This window comes from Toxorhynchites rutilus, chromosome 2 (assembly GCF_029784135.1).
Source record: "Toxorhynchites rutilus septentrionalis strain SRP chromosome 2, ASM2978413v1, whole genome shotgun sequence".
NCBI lineage: Eukaryota > Metazoa > Arthropoda > Insecta > Diptera > Culicidae > Toxorhynchites > Toxorhynchites rutilus.
In genome coordinates this window covers 28,631,514-28,658,191 of record NC_073745.1, presented here as the reverse complement: position 1 = coordinate 28,658,191, position 26,678 = coordinate 28,631,514, and the positions used below count along the sequence as shown (strand labels likewise).

Sequence of the window (26,678 nt, the reverse complement as noted above, 5' to 3'; positions counted from 1 at the left end):
CTTCGATATTTCAGTTTACGTTTTATTTATCACTATTGTTTTTTTTGTTTTGTTTTTTTTTTAATTTTCAATTTTTCTAAACTTTAATTTTGTTCAGTTTAAAGTTTTCCATAATTTCACTTTTCGAAATTTCTTGAATTCTCAGTTTTTTTTTGGTTTTACATTTTCTTCAATTCAATTTTTGTTTTCATACTTAAATTTTCAATTTCATTTAATTTTTTTCCAATTCACATTCTCTACGATTTTCAAATTTCTTCAATTTTTCCCCATTTTATTTCCTTTTAGTTTGAATGTTTTGTCAATTTAATTTAATTTAAGATTTTTTTCAATTTTATATTTTCATTTTTTTCCCATTTCGTTCAATCTTTAATTTTACACAATTTACGATTTCCATAATATTTCTTCATTTTCCATTTTTCTTGAATCCTCAGTTTTCTCCAGTTTGAAATTTTCTTCGATTTTTTTACAATTTTCATCTATTTACAATTTCAATATTAAATTTTAATTTATTGTTTGTGTCATTTTAACATTTTCTTTTTTTTTTTAATTTTTCTATTTCTTTCAATTTTAATGTTTTTTTCAATTCTTTATTTTTTTCAACTTCAAACTTCTTTCCAATTTTCGATTTTTTTTACAATTTTGTATTAATCTCTATAATTTTTTTCAGTTTTCATTTTACGTCTATTTGTTTTTCCTTCAATTTTCGTTATTTTCAACTCAACAATTTAAAATTTACATCATTTTTTCAATTTACTTTGTTTTTCTTAACATGCCTTCAATTTCACTTTTCTTCATTCACACTTCACTTTACTTTGTATAAACTTTTTTATTTTATTTTTCAATTGAAAACTTTTAGTTTTAGTTTTTTGTCAATTTATTTTTTCAACTTTTCCTTTTTTTTATTTTTATACCTATTTTTTCAATTTTTTTATTTCATTCAATAATGCCATTCTCTTTAAATTTTCTTTCTGATTAATTTGAAAATTTCATCCTTCTTAGTTTCGCTCAAATATTTTTTTGTAATATTATTTTTTTTAATGAAATTGACAAACAAACAATGCTTCCTCCAATTTTTTCCTAAATTTGAAATTTTTCTAATTTTTTTCGGTGTTTGTCAGTTTTTGAATTTTTTTTTTAATTTTAATTCCCTTTTACATTTAAATTTTTATTTTACATTTTTTTAGTAATTAATTTCATCAGTTTTTAATTTTAACTTCAAATTTATTTGCTTTTTTTCCTTTGTTGTGATTAATTCGAAAATTTCTCTTCATTCTTAGCTTCGTTCATTGATTTTTGTTCAAATTTTTTTTAATGAAATTGACAAAAAAACAATATTTTCTCCAATGTTTTCCTCAACTTAAAATTTTGCTCAATTTTTCACTTGATTTTAAATTTCGTTCAATGTCACGATTTTAATTTTTGAAATCTTCAGTTTTTATCAGTTTTTTAAAATATTTCTTTTCAACTCATTATTAAATTTTCTTCAATTTTTAATGTTCCTGAATTAAATTGTTATGTTTTCCTTTGTCGATGAGTAACATTTTTCAATTTTCTTCAGTAATATTCCTAAGTTTTTCATTCTCTTCGATTTAAAATTTTTCAAAACAGAAGAAAATTTCAAATTGAAAATATTTCAAATTGAAGCAAATTAAAAAAAAAAGAAAATGAAAGATGAAAATAATAGATAAATTAATTGAAAAAAATGGAAACTGGAGAAAATTTAAAACAAAAATTGAAATGATAATAAAATAAAACTGAGAAGACGTGTTAATTAATAATAAAAAAAAATATTTAAAAAACTGACAAAAATTTGAAATTAGAGAAAATTTTAAGCTAAACCGAATTAAAAATAAAAAAAAAATTGAAGAAATTTAAAATTAGAGAAACTTAAATAAACAAATTGACTAAAACTTTAAATTTAAATATCAAGAATATTTAGGAAAACGTAAAATTGATGAAAATTGATATAACAGAACATAGAAAATTGGAAATAATGAAAAAATTGTAAGAAAATAAATTGAAAAAACATTAAAAATTTGTTGAAATTTGAATTAAAAATATAAGAAAATTAAAAAATGATGAAAATTTTAAAAGAAATTCATAAAAAAGAAAAAAAATTTCACCTGAAAACGAATTTCAAATTGAGCGAAATAAAAAATAAAAAAAACCTAAAAATTGGAGAATATTCAAAACAAACTTCAAATTGACAAAACTCAAAACTGACAAAAAAAATTTTATGAAAATGAAGGATTGAAAAATATTAAAATATAAGAAAATAGATGAAAGATGAAAGACAAAAATGACTTTGATTTGAAATTGAAATGAATTGAAAGTTGAAAAAAAAATTGAAAAAAGGGAATTGATTTTAAATTATAAAATAAGGAAATAAGTTGAATTTTTTCAAACAAATAATTGAAAAGTAAAGAAAATTAGAAACTGAAAAATGTCTCAAAAGTGAAGAATATAAAAAAATAATATTAAGCAAAATAAAAAAAAATGTTTTTCAAAATCACAGATTTAAAACTAAAGATAATTTTAAATAAGCGAGTTTAAAAATGAAGAAAAATAAAAAAATTAAAGTTGAAAAAATTGACTAAAAAACTATTTAAAAGTTGACAAACGAAATCTGGGGGAAATAATGCAGTAGAACGAAAAATTGAACTAAACTGTGATTTTGAAAAAAAATTAATAAAATTTAAAAAAAAACGATAAAGAATCAATCGGACCGCAAATTTTATGGATTAAATTGATTAAAATTTAAAACTGAAGAAAATAGAAACGTATGAAATTTTAAAATTGAATGAAATCTAAAATTGAAAAAAAGTTTATGAAAATTCGCAATTGAAGGAAGTTCAGAATTGAGGAAAAACTAAATTGACATTAAAAAAACATTAAGATTGGAGAAAATTAAAGACAAACATTAAATTGACAAAACTCAAAACTGACAAAAAAAATATTAAAGAAAATGAAACGAAAATATTGTTTTTAATTTTTTTTTTAATGCAAAACAAAATTGAATTGTTTTTAAAATGAAAATAGTTTAAAAATTAAAAAAAAATTGAAGAGCAAAGAAAATTTTAAACGAAAGAAATTTCAAAAGTGAAGAGACTATTTAAAAAACTAGAATTGAATAAAAAATAAAAGAATAAAACAAATTGAAATACATAAAAAAAATCTGAAAAATACAATGTAGTAAAATGAAAAATTGTGATTTGAAACAAATTAAATAAAATTTAAAAAACAAAAAATAATAAAGGATATATTGTATTGATTAAATTGAATAAAATTCAAAACTGAAAAAAAAGAAAATTTGAAGACAGTAGGAATTTCAAATTTGAAGAAAATCTTTAATTGAAAAAAAAATTTCCAATTGAAGAAAGTTTAGAATTGAGAAAAAAATTAAATCATGTAAATTAAAGTTTGAAAGAAACCGTTCAAAAAACAATTTAACAAAAAAAATATTGAGAACGATGAAAAAATTTTAAGATTCATGATCACCTGTCACTTATTGACAAAGTCTTAAAACTGGAAAAAAAAATCAGGTTGAGCGAGATTATTATATATAGAGAAAGTTATAAATTGAGGAAAAAGAACAAAAATTGAAAAAGTTCATTTGAATAACGAACAAAAATTAAAAACTAAAGAAAGTTTTAACTTGAGCGAAATTTAAAATTTAATTTGAAGTTTAGGAAAATGAAAAAGAAAATTAAAAAAAATAAATTGAATAAAAAAACATTTAAAAAATTAAACTGAAGAAATAGTGAAATGAAAAGTTAAAATAAATTTGGGATTCGAAAATAACAATTTAAATAAATGTAAAACCACAGAAAGTTTATAAATTGAAAAATATAAAGATTGTGTAAATTGAAGAAAATTAAATTAAAATAATTAAAATAAATAATTTGAAATCGCCTTAAGATTTTTTGAAAAGTTTAAAAATATTATTTGTGGAAAATTTGCAGATGAAAGGAAAAATCAAGGAAATATTTATTTGGAACAACATTGAAATTAAAATAGACAAGTGAACAAAATTAAAAACATAAAACATATGAAATTAAAAAGAAATATTTAAAAACTGACAAAAACAAAACTTGAAACTGAGGAGAATTTCAATTTGACCACAATTAGAAATAAAGAAAATTTCAAAATCGTAAAAAATAAAATCATGGAGGAAATAAAAAAAGAAACAAAAAGAAGAAATTGAGAAAAAAAATTAGAACTCATTAGAAAATTTTTATTTTTTTCAATTTATTTTATTTTTTTTTTAATTTTTTAGCAGACTTATCTCACTTCTTAACTAGGCGAACCTAGCCAGAATTTTCACCTGCCCCCGGGCTTCTGAATGCCAAAGGGGGACTAGGCTCTGCGGAATGCACGTATCTGCATGCTCGTGCTGTTTCAGTCCTGACCGAGAAATTGTCGGACAATCGCGCAGGTGCTAAGGATGACCGACTTTTGGATGCCGGCCAATTCCTTCTCCATGTTCAACACCTTTAGCGCTTCCAGAAGTGTCTTCGGGATAATTCCAGTTCCAGAGAGAACGACTGGAACAATTCTTGGGACCTCCCTTAGCCCCCACAGTTCCTTGAGCTCCACGGCCAATGGTCGGTACTTGCAGATTTTGCGACCGTGGGTCTCCTCCAGATTCTGGTTCAGTGGAATAGCGACATCGATGATGGTGACTTTGCGGTCGCTCTTGTCGTAAACCATTATATCTGGGCGGCCAGTACAGCTTGAAACGGTCATTTTCCAGGACAGGTGCAGGCAGGTACCGGTAGTTTGGTACGTTGTCTTCCAGTAGAGCACATTGGAGCGCCAGTTGTCGATGAACAATACGGGCCACGTTGTTGTGGCGCTCGGTGTAGGCTGCGTTGGCCAAAACGGGACAGCCTCCCATAATGTGCTCTATGTTTTCACCTGGTTGATGGCACATCCGGCAAATGTCATCAACGTCTTGATGCCAGACGTACCGCCTGCAGTTTTTCGTCGGCATTATCCTGTCCTGGATGGCTATCATGTCGGCTTCTACTACTGAAGAGAGTTCACCACGCGTTAGCCACAGATTAGATGCGGCCTTGTCGACGTGTGGCCGGTCCAGTTGATGGGGGTGGGCACCATGCACTGCCTTCTGCTTCCAAGCTGCAATCTTCTCCTCCACTGTCTGCAGATTGCAGTTTAGTTGGTACTCCGCTTGCGCCAAGTGCAGAGCGCTGTATCCTCTGTCAGCGGCGCAGACAGCCCGGTATAGCGCGTTTTGGTTGGCGCGTTCTGCGAAGTACTCGCGCAGTTGTCGTACCTGGGCAACACACAGTGCAGATATGTCGACTATTCCAAGTCCCCCTTCTTTGCGTGGCAGTGAAACTCTCTCCAGTGCCGATTGAGGATGGTGCATTCCGGCCTCTTTGAATGCTTTCCTCATCCTCCTCTCAAGGTCCTCTAGGTCAGTTTTGCTCCATTTGACTACACCAAAACTGAAGGTCAGCAGGGGAACCGCGAATGTGTTGATCGCGCGTACCTTGTTCCCCGCGTTGAGGAAAGTCCTCAGGACACAGTTCACTCGACTCAAGAACTTGTCTCGCAGCTCCGTCTTGATGTCGGAGTGGCGAATCCCGGTGAGCTGTCGGAATCCAAGATATTTATAGGATTCGCCACGAACCATGTCTCTTATAAACTCGCCGTCATAGACCTCGTAGCCTCCGGATTCGGTAAGTTGTCCTTTCAGCAGGTGGACACAGCGACACTTGTCGAGGCCGAACTCCATACAGATGTCCCTGCTTATGTCTTCGACAACCCGGATAGCTACACCTAGACGCTGACGTGAATCAGCGTAGACCTTGAGATCGTCCATGTAAAAGGTATGGGTCACTTCTTCGTGGGCGCCGTCGCCATACCTTATTTTATAGCCATGACCGTTTCTATTGAGCGTCCTACTGAGGGGGTTCAATGCCAGACAAAACCAAAGCGGGCTGAAAGAGTCGCCTTGGAATATCCCCCTCTTTATCTGCAGCGTTCTAGACTGCAACACATTTTCCCCATCACTAAGGTGCAGAGACGTGCTCCACTGCCTCATCGCATGCTGCAGGAACCTAACGACGACGGGATCAATTTTGTAGAGCTCCAATACCCGGACGAGAAACGAGTGAGGTATGGAGTCATAAGCCTTCCTGTAATCGATATAGGCCATGCTTAGGTTCCGCTGATTATAAACCGCCTGGCCGACTATGGCTGCGTCGATGATGGCCTGGTCTTTGCAGCCATGCGTATTTTTTCTGCATCCTTTCTGCTCTTCTGCGATGATATGGTGTTGTTCGCAGTGGGCAGAAACTTTGGCGGTTATGATGCTGCTTAATATCTTGTACAGACTCGATAGGCACGTTATCGGCCTGTACTTTGATGGGTTCAATGTGTTGCTGTCTTTCGGGAGGAGGAATGTGACGCCACGGGTGGCGAATTCAGGGAGGTTGTGTGGGTCACGTAGCACCTTATTGAAGCACTCAGCTATCTTTTGATGTGCGACGGTCAGCTTCTTGTGCCAGAAGTTCTGAACACCATCGGGGCCCGGTGCTGCCCAGTTCCTCAGGTACCGCGAGGCTTCGCGGACATCGTTCTCTTCGACGATGATAGCTGGCATCTCTCCAATTTCACCACAACTCTCCTCCTCCCGTCTTAACCACATTTGCCCGTCGCGATGTTGTACTGGGGTCTCCCAAATACCAGCACAGAAGTTCGTCACATCGCTAATATCTGGCAAACCTTCGCGGTAGTCGGGCTTCTCGTCGCTAATGTGGTCGTAGAACGCTTTTTCGTTATCTCTGAACATCCGATTTTGTTCCTGGCGCTTTGCAGAGTCAGAGTAACGTTTCAGCCGTTTAGTTAGGACGCTCAATTGCTGTACCAGTGTGTCGAGTTTTTCCGTCAGCTGGTGAGCTCCCAGCTGGCGAAGTTCAGTAGGCCGCACGATCACAGCAACTTTGCGACATAATTTCGCCGATCTGCTGCCTCTTTTGTACGCCATCAGTCTTCCAATTGCGGCGCGCTTGTTTAGGATCCGTTGCTCCAATCTCCTTCGCCATGGAGGCTCACGCCTTTCACGGAGATGTTGGAGCAGTCCGCCTCTTGGCCTAATACGGTATCCTAAACTTTTGGCGGTCGCCACAGCAGCACAGTAAACTTTCAGTTGCAGCTCCTCCATGTTCTCAGCATCAACCAAGTGCAGCGGAAGAACGTGCTCGTTCATGAGCTTTACTGCACTTGTCAGCCTGCGGGAATGCTGCAACTTCGGGATCCTGGGGCGCGACAATGGGTCTGTGTCGCGGAACTGTGAGATCGCCTCGTCGTAGTGGAAGACCAGATCGCGTAGTAGTTGTTGATCTGGCTGTGGGTCTTCCGGCTCAGGGGGTTGTTGTACTGTGGCCTCCACTGGTGCTGATTCGCGTGCCCCACTCGCGAATGAATTGCTCAGCCGTACTGAACTTCGTCTCGACACATCGCTTGCTCTGTTGTTCCTGGAGCTTATTTCTCTCTGCACCTGCTGCTTGATCTCGTCGATTTGCGTTTGGGAGAGCATGTTGTTGCGTACTATCGCTCTACGCCTCGCGTTCATCGCGTTCTGATCAAGCCTCCCGACGAACTCTGGATATGCTTCCTCGAACATTGTTAGTATTCGAGGGCGACCGCTCATGTCCGTCTCCAAAGCAGTGCAGATGTAATAGGCGCGGATCACGAATTCATTCATTTCGTGTGTCCACATGATCCGGCGTCTAGTGGTACCCACAAGTGTGGACGACTGTCGTCTGGCAGTCGCAACACGTCTCGTAGGCGCAGCGTTTCTTGGGTGATGTCGATGGCTGCTGTTTCCGTGTGGCGGTAGCTCTTCGGGTTGAACCCGGCTGGTGGCCCGCTCTTGCACATCGCCTTCCAGCCGCTGGCCGCTCGCTCTTACGCCCGTTCCAGGACCAGCTTTCTCCATTTCGTCAGTGTCCGAGAACGATGCTGATAGTGAATGAACTAGTATATTAATATCAATGAATGACAAAACTAGAGATATTTTCTTTTGCTCACATTCCGTGAACGCAGAACAGAACGAAAAAGAGAATGAACAAAACTGGATGAATCAACTGTGAGGGGCTTGCTGTGATTGTGAGGTTCGGCGTTGGTTCATTTTCGGTATCCCGAATGCAATGGTACAATGATCGACTGTGGTCGGAAATTCAGCTGAAAAGATTCATGTCATACAGATATTTCCAAGCACTGATCAGATGCCTTCAATCTCGGAGCATCTGAATATAACTGCAAACTTATCGCGGTTGATCCTTGATTAAAGCGTCCAAATGTGGCCCTGGCATGTTTCATCTGCCGTTGATTATTCGGGGCTTTTGGGGTTAGTGACTTCAATAATGAAATCTACTAATCTTTTCTCATTCCATAAATGTAGTCGGGTTGCAATTAAAAAAAAAAATCGGTCGCGTCACGTAAAGTTGCCCAATCGATGGAATTACAATATTTAAGATTTGGACATTTCCTAACATTTTATTTTCAAGTAATCATGAAATGGAATGCTTCAGTGTACTCCTCGAGTATCTAAATCGGTAACCAGTTTGATTCCTTCATTTCAAAATTCACTACATGGCCAAACAACGTGATATCCTCGATTTCATGACATCCTTGACCACAATTGTGTAAATTGTTAGCAGCAAGACCTACACGATAGAGATGTGCATTTAGCGCGGAATGATTGACAATATAATCTGGACCAGTGTTGCCACATTTAAATCTGTACCAGACGAAAAAAAAAGAAAATAGAAAACTTTTCAAAAAGCTAGGATAGCCATTTTTTGAATGAGCAAATCTGCCGTGTAACTGAAGACGATAGAAAGCGATAGATTCGTAATGCGTATTACGGTAATGGTTGTGCGTTCGCTTACTAGGCGAACAATCGTATGTTTAATCTCAGAGTCGTCCCTCGTCTATGACTATCATCCCATGTTCCTTTTTCGTAGCTAGAGGCGAATTAAATACATTGTTTTAATGCCCATTGAATTAAGCTAAAGAACTGAAAAAAGTGACTTCATTAAAAAAAACAAATAGAAAAGTGGAACTGGCTAAAAATTGGAAAACAAAACATTAAGTTTCAAACGAAGGATAAAGACAGTTAATAAGAAAGAACTGATGAAACGAAGAAGTAGAAAAGATTCAAACACTTGAATATTGATAAAAAATTGAAAAAAATAATCGAGATAAATGAATAGAGCAAAAATTCTAACAAATTCCATTAGATTCACACGTAATTTCTTCAATTTTAATTAGTAGGAAGACTAACAGACAGATCAATTTTCACAATCAAGTGTAATTAATCGAAAATTCAAGCAAAATTACAATGAAACCTCATCCAACACTTTTTTCGATCCCATTTCAGCTACACATAGCGTCGGCCAATGGCTACACGAGAGCGGTAGAGTTCCTATTAGAGCAGCACGTGTCGACGGACGCGGTGGACCACGACCTCTGGACACCGGTCCATGCTGCCGCTTGTTGGGGTCACGTGAGTTTGCATCCGGCCAAATATGTCAATAGCATTTCTAACATTTCTTTTTCTGCAACTTTCCAGCTGGAAGTATTGGAGATGCTAGCGCAGAGTGGCGCAGACCTGAATGCCAAAAATAAGAACGACGAAACGCCTTCCGGTAAGTTCCGATGGAATCCTATCCGTTCGAGTCTTGGCATAAACAAAGGTTCTTTTTTTTGTAGACATTTGCGAAGATCCGGAGATTCGGGAACGAATAGAACAGCTCAAGTCCGAGCAGGAGAGCAAACGTTTGGCGGAAGCCCAGCGCAAAAGAGTCCGGCGATCACAGAGCAATAACACCAGGTAAGGAAGCTACTAATTGCTAACTTTTTCGCGCTTCAGCCCACTTATAATTGTTATCTCTGTGTTTTCCCTGTGTCTGTGCAATCTCAGGGCACAATCGGTGCGGCGAACTTCGTTGCGAGACAAGGGTCTCACCACCAAGAAGGACGCCGTCGAGGAAGCCCGCTTTCGATTACAAGCGCAAGAGGTGAGTGTTTTGCCACCATATCGCACCAAGGCTTCTTGTTTACGAGTTACTTTGAAGTGGGGTTACATGATTTTCACCATTAAGCGCGGGTGCGAATCGGAAAATATCGCTTTTGAAAGCGTGAATTTTACGTACTGAATTTTTAATAAGCAATAATTCCTAACTAGATCTTACCAGATAAAGTCTGGAGCCGCATATAATTTCCAAACTTTCTGTGTTGGTGGTACAGCGCGTATGAGGGTGGATACCGACTCGCTCAGAGGTGATCCAGATGGATTGTTTACGTCCCCCGAGCATGATTGCAGAAGCGTTGGGAAACGGGAAAACTTTTACCATTCCTCAGTTGAACGACGGCAGGATTATTTTGCATTTCATACGACTGTAAGTAGCTTACAGCACACCAGATTCGGAATTTTCTTGCTTCACTGTTGCGTTCGTCCTGAGAGTGTTTGGAAGTAGAGCTGGAGCGTGAGCTGGATTCGATAGCTGGTATCATTAGAAACGTTCCTGTGTGTATCTGTGTATTTCTTCCTGGAGGAAACGGAAATACACTCGGGTGATAGCGAGTCTCATAATTCCAAATTACTTTATTCGCTGTACCAATAATCCACAGCAAATAGGGTTCATGAAAATTCATTGTAAAACTGTTTTATTTGGAAACTATATGCGGTGTCCTCATTTCTCACGCCAAGTTCCATTGCTCGAACTTTTTCATTCGTTCAAATCAAATACCTGCTGTCTGTGCTGCATACCCTCAGGAGTAATCGCTGGGGCTATTTTATAGCGAATTCGTTTTTGTTCAGTTTCAACCCCAGTGCCGCACTAACTGTTGTCAAAACGTTTTTTTATTCACTCAGTTTCGCACTCAGGGTCGCACTAGTTCGCCCCGAAAGCTGTTAGTTTCGCACTGAGATGTATCACGGGTTGGCACTCGGGTTCACCAATACAACTATACTGAACTGTCAAGTTCCGAATGGTAATGGTAATGAATTAGAGAGACTTTAAACTCTGAGAGTTCATTCGTCTCTCGTGTTCCGAATATTGTTTTGGAAAATCTAAAAATAGAGACTATGAAAATGGAAAACCTGCTGCTTTTGCTTTTGTATTATTGGAATCGTAATCCAATTCGGATTCTGATTTTGAAGAGTAGAATAGACGGCATTAAGCTACGTGTGCTTTCATTGGGAGGTGAAAATAATGATGGATATTCAGGTGGAATAAATTCAAAATCAAAATTATGAATGAAAATTTACTTTAACGTATCGAATATTTATTTTATGTGATTAAATAAAAGTTTTTTTCCGATATCGCAGAATATTGAACGAAAACTGTGTCTAATGATGGTTTTATATTATAATAGTAATTATTTGTGGAAGAAACAGGAAATGCATCGACAAATGGTTAAGTGAGTGTCAGAACTACATGTGTTAGGTAATCAAACAATATTAAGTAAAAATTTTCATTCAAACTTTTATATGTTTACACTGCACTTGGCCCTTCTGATCTGATGGAGAACAATTTACCTCCCAAGCACTGATATCACCACCAGACGTCGACACTGTACATTTGCCGTCGTAAATATAAACAAATCAGACTATATAACGCACACTAACAAACCACCGCATTCGTGAAACTGAAAACGTTTTTTTATTACAGAGTCAGTTTGGCACTGACTCAGTTTTAAAAACGAATTCTCTATAACTAAAAAGTGTCCACATTTTCATCGCTTGTTTACGTGAAGAATATATTTTTTTCAGGCACACTTGATTTGAGTGTGTATGGATTTCTAGCTGTCTTAACGCAAGGTCTTTAATGAAGAATGGTAAGATGGGAAGGTTAATATAAACATGTTTATAATTAAATAAGTTTATTCAAATATTAATATTGCCCTTCTTGAATTATTCAGTGCAATTTTATCGAAATTTGATAGATAAATTAAAAAAGGAATGTTTTTTTCAATATTTTTCTGAGATGGTTATTAAAATTATTTATTATTTAACCCCCCCACCCCCCATCATTTGTTAGTTTTTCCTGATGTTCGTGCTTTGACCTATCATTTTGACAAGATGATTTTGAGGTTTAAAATTGTGACAAGATATAAATCTGGTGTGAAAGAGCGAATTGTGGAAAATTAAGAGGCAAAATTTTCTAAACTTTATTAAAGTTTTTCTGTAGTATTTAATTTCTGAGTTTGTTTGAATGACCGACTGAAGTTGATCCATAGAAGAATAAGATTTCATTTAATATATCGATTTTTGAAATCGACTCAATGGTTGAAAAGTTATGACGTTTTGGAAGAAATCTTACTTACTTAATCATCAATAGGCCCCAGTGGCATGTGCTGTACACAAAAGTCGTCTCCATGAATTTTATATCTTTTTCCAATTCTCAACGTTCAAACTTTTTTTTAAGGATCAACATATCATATCTTTCTATTAATCCGCAAACATGCCTAGTAGTTACTTAAAAAACCAAACTAATAAACGACAAAAAGTGTCTTCGATTGTATATTTTTTACAGTTTTACAGTACACATTCACTTATTGGCGCTTTTTAGTTGGAATGCTTTTTAATTGGCGGTTCTTTGCTAGTCTTTGAATGTTAAACTCAAAAAATGAAGGCACAGTATAGAAGTTTTTTGGTTTGCAGTTAGTTTGACAAATGTTTTAGTTTAAAAATATATAGAAATATATATATACAAATATAAAGTGAATTATATCACATCCACTATTCAAGAAAGTTGATGATACTTTTATTTCCTAACATCAATCCAAATACAGTAATCCTAATTATTATTATGGCCGCACTAAAAGACATGAAAAACAACAAGAAAAACGCCAACTTTGAAATTTGTGAACTATTGCAGTATTACTTCAGCCATTCCATGCCAAACTGATATAGTGGTTTTCGTATTTTCGTGAAAATTGGTAGCTTGTTTTCGTTATGGTAAAACATTGAACCTGTATTTTTTTTTGGGTGATTCGATTTTTTTTCACTTTTCCCAGTCATTTTTTATCAAAAAATCATAACTTTCGAATCACTAAGCCGATTCAGATGATCGACACATCAAATTGAAGTTAATTAGCTAGTCTTTTATCAAACTTGCAAGAAATTCGAATTTTGTTTTCGTAATTATTAATTGTATCCATTTTTTATAGTTCACATGGTTTCGGCACCAACGGCACTATAATTTTCAATTTTTTTTTTTTGAAAACTGAGAATTTTTTACACATTTACATTTTTACTCAGAATCAGATGTGTTCTTTTTTTCTTTTTTGAGTTATAATTTTAACCGAGGTGATCGATTTATCAAATTAAAGCCATTGAGCTAGAATTTTTAGGAAAAATAATGCACTTGCGAAAAAAAATTTTTTTTGTTTTCGTGATTAATTTTTTTATACTTTACATAGTTTCGGGACCAAGGGCGCTATATTTTTTATATTTTTTTCGTGAAACCTTCACTTAACACAGTAAAAAATCAGAGGTGTGTTCTTTTTCGTTTATGAGTTATGATTTTACAAAGTTAACATGTTTTTAAGCTTCGTTCAATCATCCTATGCGATAAGACTATTTATATGCGTATAAAATTCCCCTTTTTGCAAGTGTGAAATTATTGACTTCATTTAACTATGTCGATTATCTGAATCGGTTCAGTAGATCAGAAGTCATGAATTTTTGAAAAACGTAATTTTTGGAAAAAATTAGACAAATGATTTATTTCGGTTAAATTTGAAAAATCATAATTTAAAAACGAAGAAGAACACATTTTGGATGTTTTATAAAAAATCCTCAGCTTTCGAGAAAAAATATAAAAAACTATTGCGCCCTTGGACAATGAAAACTATAAAAAAACAAATACGATCAATAATTAAGGAAACAAAATTATTTGTTCTGCAAGTATAGTATTTTTTTTAATGACTAGCTAACTGGCCAATTTGATATGTCGATCATCTGAATCGGTTTTGTAGTTCAAAAGATATGAGTTTTTGAAGAAAGTTATTTTTGAAAAAAGGGAAAAAACTAGATTTTTCGGACCACCCTAAAATGGAATGTGATCTAACATTTTGCGATAAGGAACAAAACTACTAATTTACACGAAAATCTGAGAATGGAATACATATAACAATAAAAAAATATAGTTTGGTTTTTATTTTCCCCGGCAACTAAAAAGCTGATTATTAGAAACTAATTGATGTTAACTTTTCATTACCTTGTAAATTCTAGATACAATACCAACAGAGGGTATTGAAAAAAAATAAATTTATTCAGAAATCATATTTTTATGTTGTTTTTTAAGCGTACATACGTTACCTAGTCGTATAATTATTGTATCATTCAATTTATTTCGATGAGAATGCTTTAAAATATTTCAACTGGTGCTCTTGCCACATTTTAATTTTTTTTATTCAATGTCCAGTTTCTATGCCGAAGCTTCATTCGTAAATTACACATTTGTCATTATTGGTGGAATACGACCATAAAGGTTGTTATGAATAGCACAGCAAGTTATGATTACAATACATATGGGTTTATTTTGATAATGCAAATATTAACGACATTATACATAAACCGATAAAAATGCATTATAATATTTGTCCACAGAACTCTCAGCGTCTATATATATATATTTTATTCAATTTTCAGTTCGTAATTTCTATCACATTCGCCGTGTTTATCATGATGATGCTAACATTAATAACATTATATACTAACCTCCCACCTTATATATGGCGTCTCCCACCGTTTTAGAAACATCTTAACATTATGTTCAATTTTTAGAGCGTAAACCATCTGTCAATTTTTTCACTGTTTACATTTTCTTGCCACAAATCGTTGCCACTTTTTTCTCTCATATTCCACTTCTCTTCTCTGCTACCATCTTCATTACCCTTTCTTCCAGGACATTGTGCGAGATCGAAAGTACATCTGTCAAACTATCCAACTTCAATTGGACTAACAACGCCAACTACGATCTCACATATGAGAAATTCATTTTACCGAATATTCAAATTTTCCTGATTTTTTTTTCTAGATTTTTCTCGTCGTAAAATATTTTCGTGAACGGGAACGGACACGAAAAAAATTAAAAATGCTTGAATTAAACGCTTCGTGCTAGGGATTGCATTACCGTGTCAAAATTTCAATAACCGGTTATTCGGTAATGAAAAACCGGTAATAAAATAATGAATGAAATAACCGGTAATAACAAATACTTTAAAATAAACTATTTTTTAATGAAATGGCTTTTATTAATTATGATTAGTTTACAAGAAAACATTTTGCAATTTTTTTCTACTTTTTTTTGTTGGTTGAAGTAATATTTAAGGACACAAATAATGTAAATTTTGTCGTCTTCTAATCTAGATCGGATATCATCAACGAAATTTCAAGAAGAGGAAAACGCACGTTCAGAGTTTAATGATGTTGGGCGTACATTACGAAGAGCATCGAATACCATTTTCACGCATTTACCTCTGACGCCCTCTGTACAACTCTTGTCTGAGGGTTTTCATTAATCCGTTCATAGACGTTGAGCTTGGGCTGGATGTTGATATTTTTGATTGCTACAATCGTGGTTTAAGTTTTCCCTTGATGCTCAACTGTTCTGCAGGTTCTGCAACTTCCAGTGGGTTTTTTTCCCTCCTGTTGTCCAGCTACTGAATCAATACCATGATCGTCAAATTCCATCAAGGCATAAATGATTTCAATTGTTTGTTTGTCTGCTTGATCATTGCAGTCCGTGATGTTTGATAGAAGACGCCGAAGTCATCATTAATTGTGTCACGACCACGAGCGCAATGATTTTTCATATAGGCAAACAAATCTGCATATACGAAACGTTTTTCTGCAGTCCGTTGAATGAGGACTTCAAATAGCTGATCCGGAATTTCTGATGGTTGCTCCGATAGCTGTTCTAGCATAAATTGCAATCTGACGTCAGTTTTCATAAAGGATATAGTTCTATCGGCTTAGCAGTATCGCTATGAGTTCTTCATCGCTGAAGCTTATCCTGTGCTTCCTTTTTCAAATCGGGCAGCGATTTTTGAACTGAAGTTCAGATATTGTAGAATCAGCTCAACACTGCCAGTTGAGTTTTTTCGGTCTCTTTTTGATTCTCGAGTAATATTAATCATATCTAATAAAAATAATAATAAAAATCATATCTAATAAACGAAAGAAATAGCATCTCTTATATCGGCAAATGTTATGTAAAAAATCCTCAGCTTTAAATAAAAAATATGAAAAATATAACGCTCTCTAGTCCAAAGCCATGAAAACAATAAAAATCTACTATAATCAATAATTACGAATATAAAATCCACATAGAATGGCTGATATAAGATATGAACAGATCTGTTCTATAGCCTCCTCCAATCCCTGAATAAGTCTCATTATGCCCTCATTTCAAAATTATTGAAGCTTATATGCAAAATATTTATCTAGGTGCGTTTTCATTTCGCTTAGGGATTTGAAAGATTTACCACGGAGAGAATTTTTGTAAGAAGAGTATTGAGTAATATGTATTTGAGTTGGGCAAGGTCTGGGGGTTGCCATAAAAAAATATGTGTTTTTGGTCTCAAAAAACCTTTTTATCTGGTTTTATCTGGATTTTCACAGAAAATCTGTATCGAAATCTGTATTAACCCATTGCGGGCTTTTGTCTGCTCTCAGTTCACACTTTTTCTAAACTAATTTTAACTTACTCACGTGCCAAAACGGTGCTACTATGAATGATAGATAACGGTATTCAGTATAAACAAAAGTTGTCATCCGTGCTTGAGGAAAGGATTAATGGAAAACTTCATGTATTGCAACACTGTGTAAAGACCATTGTTCTGTATGTTCTAACAGATAGATAAAAAGCGAAAGACACCAAAATAATTATTTTTGTGATACATGCGAAAGATATCACACGAAGAAGCATTATAGGAAATATTTTTTAATCATAAACATAAGGAACATTGTTTTGTAAATACTTATCAGGAATGTAGAAAAAATAAAAGTAATTTTGTTCATCTTTCATAATCTCACGAAGTTATATATCACTGCTTTTTCAAGAAAAAATTATTGCGACCAGTATGACACAAATGTCAAAAGGATTAAGGGTTTTGAAGCATAATCTTAGCTATAGTATCATTGATTGTTAAATTATGAATTTGACGATGTTGGTGATATCCACGTAAAAATTCGAATCACTGTGCTTTAGTAGGAAAACGATAAACAGTGTTAGTTATGTATTACAAAGCAAGCCGATGAAGCGGACTTTTGCATCTTCTCGCCTTAGATTGAACATGAGAAAGCAGTACTACACGCTACACATGAATGCCAAAGTGACTTGCATTCAAACTGATTCGAATGCTATATGTATAAAATTTGCGAGTTGGGAAAAAATATTCATTTGTATGGCAGCCTTCCCTTAAAGCTCCACCATAGAAACATTTATTGCACCCTAAAACCCCAATATGCCTAATTTGGTTTCATTAGCTTGAATAATTCTCGATAAATGCAGAAAGGGTCTGGCCGGGTAAGGGACTAAAAAGTGCCCCCAAACCAAATCACTAGCTGTATGGCAAATATAGTAAAGAATATTAAATAAGAAATTTTGGCGGTTTATTTGAACCCCTTTGTGGTTTGACGTAGGATCTATAGTGAAAAACGTACTTTTTCGTTTATTTCACGCCATCCTCAAAAGATCCGATAAAAATTTGAAAAAAATACTAAATGTGCATCTTACTACGGTGTATCAAGAAAAAATATCAAAAAAAAATTTCATCAAAAAATTTAGTACTAAAAAAAATATTGAAATTTTGAAATTTTTTTTTTTGGCATTTAGAGATTCAGTACTACTCTAATTCATATTTAAATGTGTTTCTACGGCTTTTCTAGATTGATAAATATCTTCAAACTATTTTTTCATCTAATAATAAAAAAAATAAATACACAGTACAAAAAAATGTTATAGATTTTGTGGCATTTCGAAATTTTGAAAAAAAAAATATTATGCCTTCGTACGTGTCTTTTTTGTACATGTTGCGTAATTTTTTCTTAATTTTTAATAGCATTGCGGCACACAAAAATAATTTTCTTCATCGTATGCATTTTTTTTTTTGAAATCGATTATTTTTTTTTCTCACAGAGCTCTATCATACTGATGAATTTGGTAAACCTTCTAAATCCAATGTGAAGATAATCTCATATATTTAAAACAAAAGTTGTACAGCGCAATGCTCTAAATATACCGACAAAATTTAGACATATGAAAAACAAAATTTAAAAAATATTAGAGCAATAATGGGTCTCAAAATTCAAAATAAATTAAAAATGCAAAAAAAAAATTTTTTTCTTCGCGCAACCCTCTTAAAATTCAAGAAAAAAAAACGCTACATGTGGATAAAACAACACATACGAACGAATTTAAATAAAAATTAGAGTAAAATTGGGACTCAGAGTAATATTTTTTATCAAAATTTCGAAAATATATATACTTTTTTTTTGTACCGCGAAAAACACTCTAAACATTCGCAAAAAATCTCATATGCCTAAAATAGACGTAGGAAGAAATTAGAATACAAACTAGAGTAGTACTGAATGTCAAAATTTAAAAAAAATTAAAATTTAATTTAAAATAAAGATAAAAATTAATTTCAATTTTTTTTTAGTGTTAGATTTTCTGATGGAAAAATTGTTTGAAAATATTGATCGATACACCTAAGTAAGATGTACTTTCAGTTTTTTTTTCATATTGTTGTCTCAAAGCTATTGAGAATGACGTGAAAGAAACGAAAAGGTGCCTTTTTCACCATTGATCATATGGTGTACCATATAAGGACTCAAATATATGGTACTATTGCCAAAATGTTTTATTTAGTACCCTATACAATATTTTCCATACAGCTGGTGATTTGGTTTGGGGGACTTTTTACTCCCTTACATAGCCAGATTATTTGGAAATTTATAAAAAAATGTTTTTTGGTACCGCGCAACACTGAAAAAATCTGAAAAAAATCACACATATGTAGAAAAGCCGTAGAAACACATTTAAATACGAATTAGAGTAGTACTGAATCTCTAAATCCCAAAAAAAAAATCGAAATTTCAATATTTTTTTAGTACTAAAATTTTTGATGATTTTTTTTTTGATATTTTTTATTGATACACCGTAGTAAGATGCACATTCAGTATTTTTTTCAAATTTTTATCTCAAATCGTTTGAGGATGGCGTGAAATAAACGAAAAAGTACGTTTTTCACTATAGATCCTACGTAAAACCACATAGGGGTTCAAATAAACCGCCCAAATTTCTTTTTTAATATCCTATACAATATTTGCCATACAGCTGGTGATTTGGTTCGGGGGCACTTTTTACTCCCTTACCCGGTCAGGCCCTTTGTGTTTCATTTGTATGTATCAATAAGTTTGAAAACACTTCGAAACAAAATTTCAGTTCATAATTTTGTCAAACACGTGGAAAAAAAACAATATATGGAAACAATATATGGAAATATATATATAGAGATTTTAATAAACATACCATAAGCAATTAAAAATGGCTTACAAAAGCAATGTTTCGCAATCTAAAAGAACATTGAACTCATTTTCCATACAGGTTTTTTTTTCACTATGCCACTATGTTACGAAAACGCAAAATGGCACTAAAACGCTAGAATGAAGAGAGCCAGAAAAAGGTCACCATGATATTAAATTGTCAGCGTTGTGACACCTTTTATTTGACACTACTGAAAATTCGGTATGAAGCACCGTTACTAAGATACAAAGGGAGTAGATTCAGGACCTCCGGTTGCGTTAGGACCACCTTCCCCTATAGGATGGACTTTTGGAAGGGGAAGGGGTGATCTCAGCGGAAAGTGTTCAGAGTAATAAAAAATATGAAAAATTGTATACAGCATGCTACAATAGGGTCAAATTCTTACTTAACACAACTTATAGATTGTGTGACGTGACAACACTTTGTGGAGACTGCTTTTTCGCACAGAGTGCGTTGTCGCGTCACAAAATGCATGCCGATTTTTGCAAAGTTCTTGCGAGTTTTTTTTTTTAAACTGAACATACAGGAATCGTTGTTCATCTTTGTATGTTTCAAGGAACTGAAAATACAACATTATTGTCGGAAAACGCAAAAAGACAGGCGTTATCACGCTTATCACGTTGGGCTGGCAACAAGCGAATTCAACTGTAATATCCACCAACTGAAAATTCTTGTTGAAAATTTACTCAATTTAACTTTGACATCGTTTATTATTTGGAAATCTTGTTACTTTTACATGAAAACGAGAAAAAAACATGTTTTTAGTGAGTCAAAACGTTGTCATTTCACGCTGGAATAGGTCTAAACTAACATGTTAGTCTCAAAGAAGCATATTTATCATTAATGTGAACATGCAAGTTTAGATCAAGTACCTATCATAAAGCAAAATTTCTCTTTTTCTGAAGATTGTCTGAATTAGACTACCGTACTTGGATTACACCCAAAATTTTTAGCTCATGTTTTGTCATCTCGATTTATGACATTGAATGAGACATAACATAACAGAAAATGTCATGATTCTCAAATACTGATAAGCATTTGTATAATATACATGGTACAGCAATATAAGATCAATACGAGCGAGCGAAACAAAAGACAAATAAGCTTTTCGCATACTTCAGGTGCAATATTATCACGCATTTGCCGAACAGCGTCATTAGCCATGTGGATAGCGTGGTCGTGTAAAATAGTCTTGCCTCCGGCCTTGGTTCGATCCCCGTTGTTGTCGTTTGTACTTTGTACAAACATTTTCAAGCGTTGGGGGACAGATGACATTATTTACCACCTATTTGACGCTTCAAGGCACGAAATGGCATGTTTTCTGTCGAAAATAAAATGCTTTCTGACAACGCTAGTTTGGGTGTACCTCTGAGAATGTGATATTTAGAAATTAATACGGTTCTGTTTTCTGGATGTTGAGTGTGATCTTTCGCTCCTCGAGTAAAAACGAGTGTATTTTGGGTTTTCCCAAATAAAAAGGACTTGTTGCAGTCTATTTGACGCTAAATAATATAAGTTAAATGAACCTATCGGATTGTCCTTCCTTGAACGAGCAATACGTAGTGTTATTGATAATATAAGTAAACAGTTTTAGAAGCATCCAATTGAGCGTTAAATTAATTCATTCTACGCCTTGAATCCAACAATAAACAGCGCTGGCCGCGTAAATTACCCATTTTATTGAATATAAATTGATTTTTGTTATTTGACTTCCTCCGAACAGTGTTATAAACTCCATAATTCATAAACCCATCACAGACTGCGCACAATGTTCCGCTCCACCGTACTTTTCCGCGCGCTTCCTACTTTTAAATTCCGCAAATGTTGTGCGTGTGTTCATAACCTCCAAGTAAGTTGAAGATGCTTCCGTGTGATTGGACCAGATCAAAGCCCTATCAGTTGGTTGTTGGTAGTTAGTTGGTTGACACTTGATGTGGGGCACATTCACCCGCACAGACAACCGCCGGAAGGATGAACCGCTTTGTTTCTTCATTCCCAAACAACTCGCTGTCAACGCCGTAACGCGACGTTTGATTGACGTTACAGGCAAAAAAAAACATTAAATTTGCACAGATCAGTATTGATATTGCTCACTGATTCGAGCGATGGATGGATGGACTGCGATGGTAATTCAAGCGTGTCACTTTCGGCTTCATTTTCACCATATCGGCTGTGTGTTCAGTGGAGCCCATCCATCGTAATCGATTCGCGGAATCGTCCCACCGCACTCCCGGATTTTTGTTTTGAATTATAGAAAGTTGTGATTTTACTACTCCCCCGTTGACGATCTGGAAATGTCATTTATGGCGGATTCAATTCGCCTTGAATCATCCGATTGTGATTTTTGAACCGTTTGTTATCTGATTTTGACAGAACAAATGAAGTGAACATTAACTTTCACGATAGTAATTATATGTGATATAATTTACAGTATTTTTTGCGACGAAATAAAAACATTCTTATTTCATTTATCGTTTTTGTTAGCGTCGGTCGTTTCTCTATTCTCTTTAACCCTCCTGTACTCGCGTGCAAACTCATTATTCTTATACTCGCGCACGGTGTCACATACCGAAAATTGAACTTCTCATTTTGTATTTTAAGGCTTTATTGGTATTTATTTCCAGAAAAGAATATAATTGAATGAAAAAACTCCAGATGACCTGCAGATCAGTCTTTAAATCGAGTTATGGAAAGGCATGACCACACCTTTAGGTGGATTGGATCAGGTTTTTGTATCCTCAAACCCTTGAATTATCATTGAAATGATCGTAGGTGAAGAAAGAATTGATTTTCTATACATTTTTGTGCATATGATACATGAAAATCATGTAAAACGTGGATGGATCAATTTCACCCCGAATTCCACGTCAGCGCTTAAGGATTTTTTGAACAAAACTTTCCATAACGTGTTGTGGCCTTAGCGCCAGTACTGATTTCAAAAATAATTGTGTATAAATCTAACAAAAAAAAATCGGGAATATTCACATTTTTCTGAAATTAGTGATCAATTTGCCCCCGGTTTACGGTACAATCAATTCGTAGCCCTAACAAAAGTTGAGGAATAAATGTTTTCACTGGGTAAAGGATGTCGCGAAGGAATAAATCGCCAACATGAGCAGAATTTCATATTGATTCTCAGAATAAACATGTACTGTTGATTGCTCACTGTCTAGAGCGACACTGAAACACTGAGCTCACTGAATATCCAGGTAGTTTTTCAGTATCTCCTAGCAAAATTCCATTTCCAACGCTCCAACGCAAGAACAATCAGAAAGACATCAGAAAGTCCGAGTTGAATTTGGGATTTGGTGGGGTGTCGGCGTCGACAACAACCGCTTACTGCTAACCGCAACCGCGGAACAAATTTTACCTTCAGTTTTCCTCCGAAGAACGCAGCTTTCACCACTGAAAAATACCCTCTTCACATCCTGCTTGAAATCTATTGGAAAAAATTACCCAAAAGACTTTCACGGTTTATTAGGCATCCTTCTAGAGACCAGATGGCAGCGGCAGCGAGGCTTTCCAGATGGCCTTTCTCAAGGCCACGGTTTGTTTTCCAAATTGGTCCTTTTTAAGACTAGAAGCAAATGAACAGAGAAAGTCTGAGAGTCCAAGAATGCCTCTATAGTTCGAAACATCATCATCATTACACCAACAAATTCGACCATGCTCCTAAATTCACAGAAGTAAAAAACAGTAAAAAAAAACTAAAAAAATCAATTCGCTTTTGATTATTTCGGATATAGTTTTAAAATGCATAGAAATTTTGAAAATTAAAAAAAAAATTAGTGGCCCTGAAGAGGACTGATGGGTTTGTGAGATTTCGTAGAAACAATTAAAGATGGGTGATTAATGATTCAATCTTGTTCTCGCGAAAACAATACTCCCGTACCTCGCTATACGACCGCTCTTTATACGGCATTTCGCTATAACGGCTCTCTTCAATTAAGGCACGTTTTCGATTTACGGCCTAAATGTTTCGCTATAACGGCATGCTATCATGGGTTCACATGATTCGAAATCGGGGTTTACAAAAAAAAATGATGCCAAGTGTCTTCAAATTGCACGAAAAAAATTTACTCTCAGAAAAATGTGTTCTTGAATGATTTTTAGGTTTTCAAAAAACTCAATTCATCCTTTGGTATTTTTGGATTAAATGTAACATGAAGTTTTATGTTATTATTTTGTGTAAAAATGAATGTACTTTTTATGTATGTATTTTTAATTTAAATGAAAAAAAAGTATTTCGAATAAATCATGTTACATATTTAACAAATTTGGAGTCGAACCGATTGAATTTGTATGAATTTGTATTATAATTATTGATTCCTTATACGGCTTTGCCGCTAAGTTTCGTGGAACGTATCTAGGTCGTAAAGCGAGGTATGGGTGTACACGAGATTTGTGTTCTTATTGCCATTGCACGTAGCACACTCAGTATTCATCGCGAATATTCTTCTCGTGCTGGACACAGTGCGGTCCAAGGCGGTTACATATTAGTATTTCCATCACCGTTATCTATTTGATAGCGCATAAAATCAACAATTCGTTCGTGGTATTCGATCATACACAACCAATCTCAACATAACGGTAAGGAAACCGACGCGATACGTCCATTTGAGTATATCTCTTTTCCGGTTCGCTTCTGCCAGTCAGTGCAAGCTCTGCACTAGGCTTACTTCGCGCATATTTTGAGAATGCAGAATGGTAGAGAAAATCGCAAAGTCGTAGTGTTGATGTTTTCTGCGGAATGAACGAATTATTGATTTATCGGTCTGTGAGACCAGCGCGCGAGTATGGGAGGGTTAAAGGTATCAAATCAAACGTGTCTCTTTTTTATTAAATTGTTTTTACCTTAATATCGCTTTATGCAAAGAACGGATTTTGATGATTTGCATAACAATCGAATGGGATTGGTTTGGGAAAAGTTTATTATATATGTTGGGAGTCTTTGTAACCAAATATGTCCGTTTACGTAGCGAACGATCGTCTCTTCTTCTTCTTTCTTTGTTTTTAAGAGGCTTTAAACTTTGCAGTTCATTCGCCTCTATGGACGATCGTCTCCACAATTGTAAATTCTTCTGAATGGCTAGAGGCGAATGAACCCGAAAGTCTGTATAATATTAGGTTGGGGAAAAAGTAATCCATTATTTTTGGGTGAAATTCAAAACTATTTTTAATATGCTTCGGATTGTCAGATTTGAGTCGTTTTGATGGAAAATTTGTTGCCGTCCTAAAGGTAGCTTCATAAAGTCTCTATCATAGAGGTCTTGGTCCTTATTAGCGAAAAACCATAGCAATAGATTTTTTACAATCTTCTCTTGATCCCAATTTCTTATCACTCTGGAAATTTTCCAATGCGAGAAAAAGGTGATAATCGTTTGGTGCCAGGTCTGAACTATATGGTGGATGCATTAAAACATCCCAATCAAGCTCTCGGAATAGTGTGGCCTTGCGTTGTCCTGATGGAACACAATACCTCTTTTGTTGGCCAATTCTAAAATAAAAAGTGTAAAATGTACCAAATTCAATCTTTGTTGACCTCCATTGTTAACACTCTGTAACTCACAACTGAATGGACCAAACAAAAAAACATCAAAAGATTTACACCTTTACAACGAGCCAAATTTTTTAGATTTAAAATTGAGCATTGAACCAGCCAACGAGAAAATAATGGATCACTTTTTCCCCAACCTAATATCAAAAAGAAGGTACAATAGTTATTTTCCTGCCTGAGAAGCGCACAGGTCACTTTCAAATCGTTCTGCATAGTGCTGAGAGGAAATGAAACATTTGCAAATTAAGCTTCGTCAATGCACAAAAATTGTGCCGTCCAAAAGTATATGTTATTTGCACTTTCTATTCTAGTCTCGCTACAGTCATGAAGCAATTAACAGTCTTTTTTCCAGACCAAAAGTGATTCTCTCTTACCGACTCTTGACGTTTGATAAAACATTTGATTGGACCTTATCAGATACGGAAATATCCTATATCGTTTTTCCCATACAGCGATAATTTGTTTTTTTTTTTGACGTAGGATTACGTCTCTCAGGAACATATTGGGGTACAAATTGACAATCGAAAATCGAGTACATCGTGAAAATTGTCCAATTTCAAACGCTTATTGCTCAGTCATTTCATGATAGATTGATGATATTTTTGCGTCAATCGATTTCAGCACTCCATAACATTTTTTTATATTGAAGAAAATAATATATGTCATTAAACTAACTATCAAACAATTAAAAATCTCAACCCATATCCTAACGGAAATACCCTGATTGGTCGAAATTGACGACACATGCGGTGGGTCCCTAACAGAGACATCAAAACCAAGCTGCCTGGGGGAAATCGGCATTGCAAAAAGTCGGGGGCATTTTAGCATTGCAAGTAAGGAGAGTGATACGATTAATTCTAGCAAATAAAATTTAAATTTGAAACTTTAAGGTTGGTTGCTTCACTCATATCATTTCATATCAATGACCGATCGTGTATTGTGAAAAATTTAGCACAGTTGTAAGTGTAAAATTGTATATGGTAGCGGTTGTGTTAAAATGACTTGAAATATGAAACGGTTTTTTTTTCATTCAAGGAAAGTTCATGCGAGAAAAATTGGAAAAGTGAAGGAATATTCGAAAAAGTGATTTCCCATATGCTCTACATATTGCATTAGGTGCTGTTAGTGAAATTCGCATTGAGGCATATACCATCGTTCTCCGATGAGTTTAAAGCCAAAATCGAAATGGGTTAAATAAACACACAGAAAGTAAAAAATATAATTGGAAATTACTTTTTCCATTTCAAATATGTTTTCTCTATAATAAAGTAACGTGCTTCTTCGGATAAGAAAAAAGACGGGTGGGTAATGTCGGGGACATAACCGGAGTGACGTAGGACTATACAAAGGGGACAGCTTTTGTTAAATATATATTTTAAATATATTGTTTTATTTTCTTCTACATTCAATGCGACGTGCCGAAGCGCCACTCAGTGTCGCATTGGAGGCGATTTTAACCTGTAATTGAACATTTGCGATGACAGTGGTACAGTGTCGACTTTCAATGTGGGGTCATAATT

General features: G+C 34.6%; 1 protein-coding gene across 8 annotated transcripts in view; it reads left to right on the top strand.

The window, feature by feature from the left end:
* The window catches only part of LOC129764724 (protein phosphatase 1 regulatory subunit 16A), a 639,202-nt gene that overhangs the window by 476,099 nt on the left and 136,425 nt on the right, over positions 1-26,678 (top strand). For all 8 annotated transcript variants that reach the window (XM_055764137.1, XM_055764138.1, XM_055764134.1 and 5 more), the window contains 4 exons: positions 9,416-9,541; positions 9,608-9,683; positions 9,748-9,868; positions 9,959-10,055. In XM_055764137.1, the coding sequence (XP_055620112.1) occupies positions 9,416-9,541; positions 9,608-9,683; positions 9,748-9,868; positions 9,959-10,055 (420 nt within the window). The remainder of the gene's footprint in view (positions 1-9,415; positions 9,542-9,607; positions 9,684-9,747; positions 9,869-9,958; positions 10,056-26,678) is intronic.